This window comes from Stegastes partitus, unplaced genomic scaffold, assembly GCF_000690725.1.
Source record: "Stegastes partitus isolate 25-593 unplaced genomic scaffold, Stegastes_partitus-1.0.2 Scaffold1323, whole genome shotgun sequence".
In the NCBI taxonomy this organism is placed as follows: Eukaryota; Metazoa; Chordata; class Actinopteri; family Pomacentridae; genus Stegastes; species Stegastes partitus.
Window position 1 is genome coordinate 187476 of NW_007579054.1, and position 10511 is coordinate 197986.

Here is a 10511-nt window from a genome sequence, read left to right on the forward strand (position 1 = left end):
AAACCCTGAAAGTTAACTTCTTTAAATATGGAGTTTACAAAAGTTATGAAAGCCCGGGATCAGTCTGCACAGCAATTGGCCACAGGTGTTTCCAATGCTAGAAAAAAAATGTCACTACATGCTAAAGGTATTTTATTGCTTAAATTTTTTTGATTGCATAAATACAGCCTGTAGTTCAGCCCAGTTCAGACAGAAAGTCCCTGAACTTTTGTCACATTGGTTGTAACTGGTTTGCATGTTCTCCCCGTGCACTGTGGGTTCTCTCCGGGTTCTCCGGCTTCCTCCCACAAATCCAAAAACATGTTGAGGTTAATAAATAATTCTAAATTGTCCGTAGGTGTAGGTGTGAATGTGAGTGTGCTTGGTTGTCTGTCTCTAAGTGTAGCCCTGTGATGGACTGGTGACCTGTCCAGGGTGTCCCCTGCCTTCACCTTAAGTCAGCTGGGATAGACTCCAGCCCCCCACGACCCTAGTGAGGATTAAGCGGTTTACAGATAATGGATGGATGGTTGTAACTGTGTTGCTGGTAGCTTGTTGGCTGCACTGAGCTCAGAATGTTTAGTCTTTTACAGAAACCGTTTAATACAAACATTTTTATTTAGCAATTTTTAAAATGACGCATGTAAAATAGAAAGATTTTAATGAAATATTACAATTTTGAACTTAGATTTGGTTTATTTTTCCAATGGAAGTGCGCTTCACATGTGGTTAGTTTAAGGACTGTCGTAAAGTGAAAAATCCTTTAATTCTTTTCAGTTTGACAGCTACTAGCTTTGGTAGTGTTTTTGAAAGACAACACGTCTTTCAAACTGCTGGCAAAACATAGAAAGATGACACAAAGGAGCACCTACTTCCTGGAATCTTGCCATCAATGCAGGATTTAATTAGATATACTTTTTAGTCAGTGAGCTTTAGAGGGGCTGGTAGGTGGATTTTGTTTTGACCTTTTGTCAGAGCCAGGCTTGCTGTTTCCCCCCCTCCAGCTGCTCTTTGTGTTAAGCTGCTAGTGCTAGCTATATTTACAGACATGGTGGAAATTTTCTCATCCAACACTCAGAAAGAGACCAAATAAACATCTGGAGCAAAATGCCAGAATGTTCCTTTAATTGTTACTGTTCTTCACCTTCTCCGTTTTTTTTTCTCATTTTTTAAACTTTACCAGAACGCGGTGCTGAGAAGGAAGAAGAGGAGGAAGGTAAAATATTACCCTTTATATCCAATTAAAAGTTTGGTTCAGAGTCTCATGTGCCAGATTTAACAAGACATGGACTGTTAAGAATGGCTTCACTACATTTGTCTCCCACATTTTTTTGCAGACAACGAAGAGGCCGACGGAGAAGAGTCTGAAAACAGTAAGACACATCGTGAAACAAAGTGTCTGTCGATGCAACTGCTCTGCTTCTGTATAAGAAACTAGGTTGTTGTTTACATGTAGACAGCCACGCCTGCTTGTTGTAGTTGTTGCCATGGCTTTGGTGGTAACTCGCAACCGCATCATCAAGATTATCGAACTCTGCTGGGCGTTTTGGAACTCAAATTGATATGTAATTGAGCCCGGCCCGCCCTCACACGCGACCAAAAACCTGGCACACAACGTGGAGTTTGTCGAGGGCGTCTGCTAGAGGTTAACGCAGGATTTCAGCCTGTTACACACTTTAAGATTTTCATTTGATAATTCTCAATCTGAATTATTTAACCTTTTAGAAACAGCCGCTGGACCTGCAGCAGAGGTTTTAAACGGGAAAGGTAAGCAGATCTTAACTGATGTACTTCAGCGTGGTGGAGACTGTGTCACCTGTCTTGTAAACAACCTTCCTGTTTGTTGTCATACATCCTGACAGATGAGAGGCACTTCAAATTATGCTGTGAAAAATGCAAAGCCATCCAGCAGGTGAGCTCAGAAACCAGATGTTATCAGATGAAACGCAGTGATTCTAAATGTCTTGTCTGCCTGATGTTACTGCTGATACCTGCATAGGTTGACATTCTCCTCGGATATTGTGGAGGACTTTGGATAATTCTTTCTTCGGTTGCACTTTTTTGTGTTTGTTTATGTCTTTAGTGTATTTATGGGGATATATTTTGAACAAACTGCACGTGCTTTCACAGAGCCATGGCAATGAGCTCGTCACCCCCAGGAGGATCTCCAGGGGACGATTACAGTAAGTCCGACCTTGTGTCTCTGCATTCGTATTGATCGCGTACAGCGACACTGACTCAGTGTGTGTGTTTTAGGGTGCAGCTGGAAGGAGAGGGCACCTACGAGTGTTCGGTCACCGGCCTGGTTTTCGAGGCATCCGAGCCGGTTCTGGTGCGGTACTCGATTTTATCCTGGTCCAAGTTTGGTTCGTTCCTGCGGGATTCCTGGAAGTTCGCTGGACCTATCTTCAACGTGGACACGGTCAACAAGGACGCGTCTGTCCTCAAGTCCATCCAGTTCCCTCACTCCGTCTGCCTAGCTCGTAAGAACATATGATTTTTAATTATGATACTGACCTCCTGTGGTGACTCTGTGGCCCATTAGTTCTGAACATTGCAGCAAAGATGTGACCCGGAGGCTGTAAAATAAAAAAAATGTAATTAACAGTTTGATTTCACCGTCTAAAACAAAATATTACATTCACACCAACTTCACTAATTGATTTTAGTGTGAATTATAATATATGATCCAGTTTTTGGGCCGAAAATGAAACAAAATTAATTCCACACATAAAAAAAATATCCTCAGTTTAAAGATGTAAAACGTATTCATTATTTTGTTCCTATTATCTTCACATAGATCCAGAAAATGAGATGACATTCAGCGTCCTGCACATAAAGAACAACCGTCCCCTCATCGAGCCGACGGTGGACCACTCAGGTAGCCACGTTAAGTGGAATGTGACGTCGCTGTCCCCCGTGGGTCCCATTATTCAGACGAGCCAGGGCGTCGAGCACCACGGGGTGGTCCTGGTCTACAAGCAGCTCGGCAGCGACAACAACAACTACAGCTTCCACGTCTACCTGGCTACAAACAGCTCGTCAGATATCAAAGTAAGTGTCAGTGAATGCTGTGTGCTCCCGATTAAGAAAGTGTTGCTTTCGTTCTCGATTCTGTTTTGTTGTTTATCTGACGGCAAGATTACGCAAAAACTACTGAATTTCGTCAACCGTGGGGAAAAAAACCCCCGTTAACTTCTGGTGTGGATTTGAATCACGTTTATTAAAAATGGCAAGACAGTGCACAGGTCTGGGCGGAGGATGCGCTCTCCAAGTGTTCTCCTAGTTGATAAAAAGTCATCAAAGTATGAAAAATAGATCAGTTTATTTCAAAATAAAGTCTTTAAATTAGCTTTCTATTCCTTATTTGACAGCAGCAGTATCTGTCTCGGGTCTTATAAATAAACTGTTGTGGAATTGTGATGAAATTTCTCCAAACCTTCTCTGGTTTCAGGTTCCTATTTTTAATTTCTATCGACAACACCAAGTTAGTGGAAGCTCTTTTCGAACAGGCTCCTTAATATGTAAACGCTCTGGCAATTTTCCATGCCAGTGTGGTGAGTAAAGAAAGCACCTCGGCTTTTCTTGAAAGTTGCCTCCACTGCCTGTCTTCTCAGGATCCAGCATCTGTTCCTGTACAGCGATGATGATGAAATACTGCAGTTACCTTATTGGTTAAAGTGAAGGAAAGTTTCTTTTTAGTGTCTGAGAACTCAAGACACGTTTATTTGATGCACATCATCGGCATCTTTTAATGATATGTTTGCACAACTTCCTTATGACTTTCGTTTTATAATGAGCATGCTTTGTGTTTTAATTGAGGAGTTTTTCCGTTGAGGCACAAGCAAAAACAAAACAACCACAGCAAAAATACCTTCCTTACAGGAGCTGCGCCAAGAAATATTCCATTCATGAGATCATCATATGAGTCTAAACTGCATTTTTCAATCAAAGCTTTCAGCTATGCCAACTGCTTACGAGCTAAAACTCCGGCAAAAAACCTTACCAACGCAATTGTGTGTGGAGAAATGAGAGGGTTTAATCAGAATGGTGTGTGTATTACTGTAAGTGCATCAAATACTGGTGACAGTACATGACAGTAAATTAAAAAAAACAAAACAAAACACTGTATTGGTGAAATCACTCAGGAAGTGTTTGTGGTTGTGTTCGAGGGAGGATGCAGTTGGTGAATAATCACCCTACATTTATTGTAACCCAAAAATACCAGTTCCTAAAACTAGTAATTTTCCATATGATGCGTTTTTTTTCCCATCACTGTGTGCATTATGGTGCTTTGACCTATGGTCGCTCACCCACAGCGGAACTATGAGTGACTTGTTCGTTTCAGATGTCCTCAGTTTAGTCACTTTTCTGATGTATCCTCTGCCTCACCTTGTGTTCCTGCTGTCCTTTTATGTAAACTAGGATATACGCAAACAGGTACAGGGATACAAGAACCGCTACATTCGGATAGACAAGCCGCCCACGTGTAAACTGGACGAGGGGACGTATCGCCTCCTGAGCGAGCCAGAGGGAGAGATTAAACCTCAGGTTTGTCCCTTCACAAGAAATCATGGCGTTCAGAGCGTGATTGCAACAACGTATTTGTCACCATCATGCCATAAAAAATGTTTTCCTTTTGCTATTCACTGACCCAACAACTGAATTATATTCATGTGTTTCTGTGCAGGACTTGAAATTCACCCTCGCAGTTACGAAGATGAAAGGCTACTTTGAAGCTTTCTTCGAGCAGGCTCCTCCTTTTAAATTATCTCTTATAGAGATTAACACTGAGGAGACTGTATGGTCGGCTACCATCAGAGAAGGTATCAGCCTCTGAAGCATCACATTGAAGACACTTGTTTTGAGGCTAAACACGTATTTTAATTTGGTTCCTGCTACAATGTGGCTGATGTCCATCATCTTTTCTCTCAGGTGACTGTGTGAATAACTCAGAACAGAAGCCAAGGAAAAGGACTAGCAGTATGCTTCTTGTTTCTCAATAACATTCAGTTTTTCCGTCACGTTGTCAGCTTCTTTAGGTTGATTCACATCAGGTATATCTTTCTCATAGGCAGACAGAGGAGCAGCAGCCCTTCAGAAGAGGAAACAGCCTGTAAAAGACCTCGGTGGCAGGATGAGTCAGGTGACTTTCTGCATCTCATACCAGCTACTGATTTCAGAAGAACTCAACCTTGTTTTGCCGATATCACACAAACAGTCCACAGCCGTTTGAAATTTGACTAAAAATGAAACGTGTTTGTTTTTTGTGTTTCTCCAGATGGAGTGAAAACAGCGATGACTCAGGGCCCAGACATGTCAGAGAAGCAGCTACTGCAGGTGGCCAAGCGACTCGGGAAGGAGTGGAAGCAGGTGGCCATCTATCTAGACTTGAACTCCAAGGAGCTGGATGACATCCAGGCAGCAGAGAAAGATGTGACCATGCAGAAGCTGAAGATGCTGGTGGTGTGGAAGGGCAGAAGGCGGCCGGGAGAAGCCACGGCTCACCACCTGTGGAAAAGTGTGGAGGACCTGGACGACTTGCCAAATGAGGTTCATCAGACACTGCAAGGTAAAACACTGCAGACATGCATATAGAACACATCCAATATATATGATAATGCTGAGAAATCATACGCAGCAGGTCGAATGGTCAAAATTTCTTATGACTGATGAATAATTCTGCAGAAAAACCATGTGATTGAATATGATGCATTAGGATTTTTCTGTAAACATCTGCTCATTACAGCTTCAGGAATTGGCCAGTCAGACCAAATGCACGATTACATGATGTGAAATTGGTGGTTAACCCTGAGTCAGAGCTGCATACTGGGGTGGATGTCTCACTCTTACATGGCTGTGTCCTGGAACTCGAAGCCCTTTAGTCACAGATTCGCTCTTAACACTTGTTATAGGAAGAATATTGAAAGTTCAAACAGCACCAGATGACACAGAGTCATTTAGAGAAGAGTTGGCTACGAGCCAAATCGCGTAGCTTATGTAGCTACACTAGACATGTGTGCAGTGGCTCAGATTTATTTTGTTTCTGTTGTGTTTGTTTTTAGACATGATGAACAACCAAACAGTGAAGTGAACAGAATATGAACTACTGAGTATCTGTCGCTCCATCATCGGGAAGAAACAACGTTCTCAGGAATACAGCAAAGCAGAGTTGACCTCTGCGCTAAACATCAGCTCTTCCATCAGTGTGTATTTCTCTTTTGAATACTTTCTAAGCATGAAAGTGTTTATATATGTGCATTTCATGAAAAGGGTCAGTGTCTTAACTTTGAGTTGGCATTTTCCCTAACAATGTTCAAACGTGGTCCTTTGGTTCTGTAGTGAGCACAGAATAGTCAAGCTGTACCTAAGCATTGAAATCTTGTGTAGCCAGAATGTGATGCTCACCATTATCAGGTTTGAAAATGACCAGTCAGGGTTTAGGGGTCATTGGGATGTTTAGTAGCTAATTATGTAGCCAGTACTAATAGTAAGTGGAGGTGCTGCAGTGTTTCAACTGCAAAAACTGGGAAAAATCCAACCTGTGTATATTGTTTCACTTTGAAATGAGTTTGTGGGACTTTTTATAAACCAATTAGGCATTACATCACATGCACAGACATGTGACTGTCCAAAGAGTTACAGACTGAATTATGGAAATATTTTGTCTTACATATGTTGATACTTGTTTTATATTTGTGCACTATACGTCCTGTACATATCTTTTCTTTGTTTTTGTTTTTTTTACCATCATTTGCAAACTTATTTTTTTATGTCTTTTTTTTACCTTTTTATGTTTTATTTCACAACTGTGACTGTAAAAAAAAGAAAAGAAAAGAAATGGAGGTCTGAAGTTATGTTGATGCTGTTCAACTTGAACTGAGAATTACTTTCTTGCCCTCCTGAGACTGGAACGCACATGTTGTTTTTTGATAAGTATGAATGTTGTTTTTGTATTTCACATGGGTACACTAGAGAAAAACAACTCACATTTGGATTCAGGGCTGAATTTGAGTGTTTTACCTGTGTAAGAGCAGCTAAAAAAAAAAAAGGGCACGATCCATATATGTTGGAGCTTTTCAAGGCTTATTTCAAAATCTTAGAGCAATTAAGATTTAAAAAAAACAAACTTCCCCACAAGCTCCTTGTGGAAAACTTTCAGTTACCTAATCTTAGATGACACTGTTTTCAGACATCTCGGTAAGCACTAATGAGAAAAAGCTGCAGAAATGGCATCAGGAATATTGATTGTTTTCCGTGCGGATTCTTTGCAGTAATGTTTACATTTACCAGCAGCAGTCCAGTCCATCCGCTTGTTTCTATCTGGTCAGAATCCCTCCAAAATCTGCAAATGTTGACTGAATAAAACATCGCAAAGTCTCCTTGATGTTTCTTTTTACCTAATTGTTCAATATGTGTGCGTGTTATCCATAATTAAATATCATCAGATACAGTTTCATTAAAAAAAAACATTTCAGCACTTGATACCAAAAATCCTTTATTATAAATAGCAATAAATAACACCGCTGGCCATCAAATATTAAATAAATAAATGCAATAAATAGATCTTAAATAAATAAATACATTTACCCAAATATCGAATACATTCATTGGCCAACATGGCCTCGTCTGCTAACCTTAGCAACAGTTTGACTTTCCGTCAGCTCTCACTGAGTGAAGAAGCTGAAGGATTGCCAGATAGCTTATGACTGAGCAGTAGTTCTATGTAAAGCACTATTTGGTCAGTAGTTGTAAGCGATGGTAGTGAACGATCGGGACAGCTTGTTTAGTTGTGATAAATTAAATGAGTAGAGATATTGTGATGTTGATTGGAGTGATGGTGATGTTGAGGAGGCTGCAGGATCTTCACTTGTGGTCACCTGAGGAGATGTAGCCCATAGCTCGGTTGATGGTGATGGTTCGGACGTAGAAGCCCCTCATCATCTTGCACATCTCTAGCCGGTTGTTGAAGGAATTATCGACCCACATCTGGGCAGCATCCTCCTGACGGACAACGGGGAGAAATACAGGGTGAGTGACAAGAAAACTACTGTGAGTTCCCTGTGTGTGTGGGAAAACTAAATCTATACAAGGAGTTGAAAAAGAAATGTTGTTTTCAGTTTTCCATTAAACTACTCAAAGACAGAGTGAACATGAAACAAACAAACAAAAAAAGGGAATAGAAAAATACCTCTGAGGAGTCGTCATCTTCATCCACCTTCAGGGAGCACTTCTGTATACACCAAGAAAGATTTTGTCAGGCAACTTCCAAATGTTATTTCCCAGTAGATTCTCGAACTATTTCTGCCTTTAAAGCATGATTTTTCTTTTTTTCGCTATACCCCTCCCACATGTGTCTAACCAACACACCTCTCTCAGACTTTTTATTGTCTCCAGAGTTGGGCTCAAAAGTTTAGCCTCTTCCTTAGGATCCCTGATGGTGGACTTGAGGTACGATTGAATAAGAGCATCATAGTAGGCCAAGTCCTTCATGATGTTCCTCAGACATTCAAGCTGCCGGAACAGGAAAAAACAATACATGAAAAACACACCCATCAGACACTTGTTTCTTTTTTTCAGTGACATGTAAATACGGCTGATAATCTTAAAAAGCATTAAAAAAGGAATAGCAAGAGCTTACCTCATCGAAGGATGACTTTCTTTGGCCAATACAACTAAAGTTCTGTGGGGAATAAAAACAAACATTTTTAAATATAAGGAGTCTGCAGGTTGATTTGTTTTCCAGGCCAAGTTACTTTGACCAAGAAAAAATGAAGTAATTTTCCATTTCATCCTCTTTTGAAAAATCTTTTTTAAAAGATACAGAGAGGTCTGTCATTATGCTGTCCATAAACAAAAAGTAAGAGAAATCTAAAGATGTATTGGCATTTACTTTTAAGAATATTTTTTAAATCAGAATTTATGTCGCAGATAAATCAACAAGTCACACCTGAGCCAGAATGGGTGCGCAGGCCAACACAGTCTCTGCTTTGCTCCTTATCGCCACTGTGTCAGACATGATGGGGGAACACCAATCCTCCTGACATAAAAAATAAAAACAATTATCTTTAAACTACAGAGTCAGTGAAAGAAAGAAAAGAATTTTAAAATAATGAATTAATTGTACTCACACTCTTGAGAGCGTTTTTGATGTCCAGCAGCAGGCCCTTGAAGAGCAGTGGGCATTGCGCGTCATTTTCCGGGCTCAGATTGCGCATCGGGAGTCCCGTGGATGTGCTCAGGATCAGCAGCAGCGCACAGCTGGCGAAGTCTGTACGGCAAGAGAATAATAACGGTCAACACACGCGTCTTATGGGCCCACACAAGCCCTCTGATAGCCAATATGCAACACAAAAGTACAGTGTGTAGAAACAGCAGCGCAGGTATCCAGTTAATAACTGACTTACAGAAATGGAAGTTTGTCATGTTTCTGATCAGATGGAGATCTTGGATCACGTCTGGTATTGGCAGCTCTGTGCTTCTGTCTTTTTATCTGATGGATTTATATGCTTTCAAGGGGGATTCCCTCAGTCGATCTACAGGAGCGCCAGCAAGAAGAAAACTGAAACGTCATGCGTAATTTCCTCGTTGATATCCCAGCACACATTGGTTGATTGAAAAAAAAAAGGAGGGGGAGTCTGTTTTAGTTTCAGATTTTCAAAGAAATCAACTACGGGGAAAAAATAATGAATAATGCTATTGTGATAGTCTGTCTGTGCTCATGAATTAGGAAGTGGAATAATACGAGTCTTTAACTCCACATCGATGACTTCATCATAGCCATTGACATCATTTTATTTTCTGTTTGTAGAAGGCTGGCTGCTGAGGTGATTCACGCAAATTTGGAGGAGGGTTTGTGCGTTGTCCTAGCATCAGCACACAACATCTGACAGCAGGTATGACAACGCCACAACCACTGGCAGTAATTACGCATTGTTTAAGCACTGGGATGTACAGCCTCGGTCAGTTGCCAACAGGTGCAGATAAATGGCCAAATGCGTAAAAATGAAAATAATCAAAGAGAAAGAGGTGAAGTACTTTCCTGCAGTAATTACTTCTTAACATTTAAACACACACATATAGCACATTTAAATGTATGCAGCGAACCATCCAGAGAGCGTTAAAGAGCAGATGTACAGTGGGAATTTTTTTGCAGTTTTAGTCATGCGCGACAGGTTTGCGTGGTTATGACAGCAAACCTGGTTAGAGAAGTCACTCAGACAATATAACTAACTGATGGAAAATAAATCAGAATGAAATCAGGAAACAATCGGTAAATTATAGGACGAGTAAGCCCAGGCTGACCTGTTTTTTTTTTATTTTTTTTTTTAATCCTTTTACGCAGTTGTGGTATTTTATTGACACACATTATTTACCACGAATGCACGTTTCAAACACAGCATCATATGTCCACCCTGTCTGACTCCCTCTGCATCATATGTCCGACCCACGGATTCTGCTCCAGTCACGTCAGTGCAGAGGAAGGTCTAGTTATATTTTCCTCTGGCCGTCATGAACGGGTTTGTGACTAT

The 10511-nt window shown here is 40.8% G+C and overlaps 2 protein-coding genes across 2 annotated transcripts; one reads left to right on the forward strand and one right to left on the reverse strand.

Moving 5' to 3' along the window:
- The first annotated feature begins 1289 nt into the window (after positions 1-1289).
- On the forward strand, positions 1290-7361 carry LOC103369732 (uncharacterized). Its single transcript, XM_008298522.1, has 11 exons — positions 1290-1746; positions 1842-1891; positions 2110-2162; positions 2236-2462; positions 2780-3033; positions 4405-4530; positions 4670-4805; positions 4915-4962; positions 5054-5125; positions 5261-5551; positions 6045-7361. The coding sequence occupies exons 5-11, from the start codon at positions 2794-2796 to the stop codon at positions 6071-6073; spliced, it is 942 nt and encodes a 313-aa protein (XP_008296744.1). The 5' UTR covers positions 1290-1746; positions 1842-1891; positions 2110-2162; positions 2236-2462; positions 2780-2793; the 3' UTR covers positions 6074-7361.
- Positions 7362-7496: 135 nt separating this feature from the next.
- On the reverse strand, positions 7497-9452 carry LOC103369733 (interleukin-12 subunit alpha-like). The gene is made up of 7 exons (XM_008298524.1): positions 9387-9452; positions 9111-9250; positions 8930-9019; positions 8621-8662; positions 8350-8493; positions 8171-8212; positions 7497-7983 (listed from the first exon to the last, which is right to left on the reverse strand). Exons 1-7 carry the CDS (start codon positions 9403-9405, stop codon positions 7846-7848), a joined length of 615 nt encoding a protein of 204 aa, XP_008296746.1. The 5' UTR covers positions 9406-9452; the 3' UTR covers positions 7497-7845.
- Between the last annotated feature and the right edge of the window lie 1059 nt (positions 9453-10511).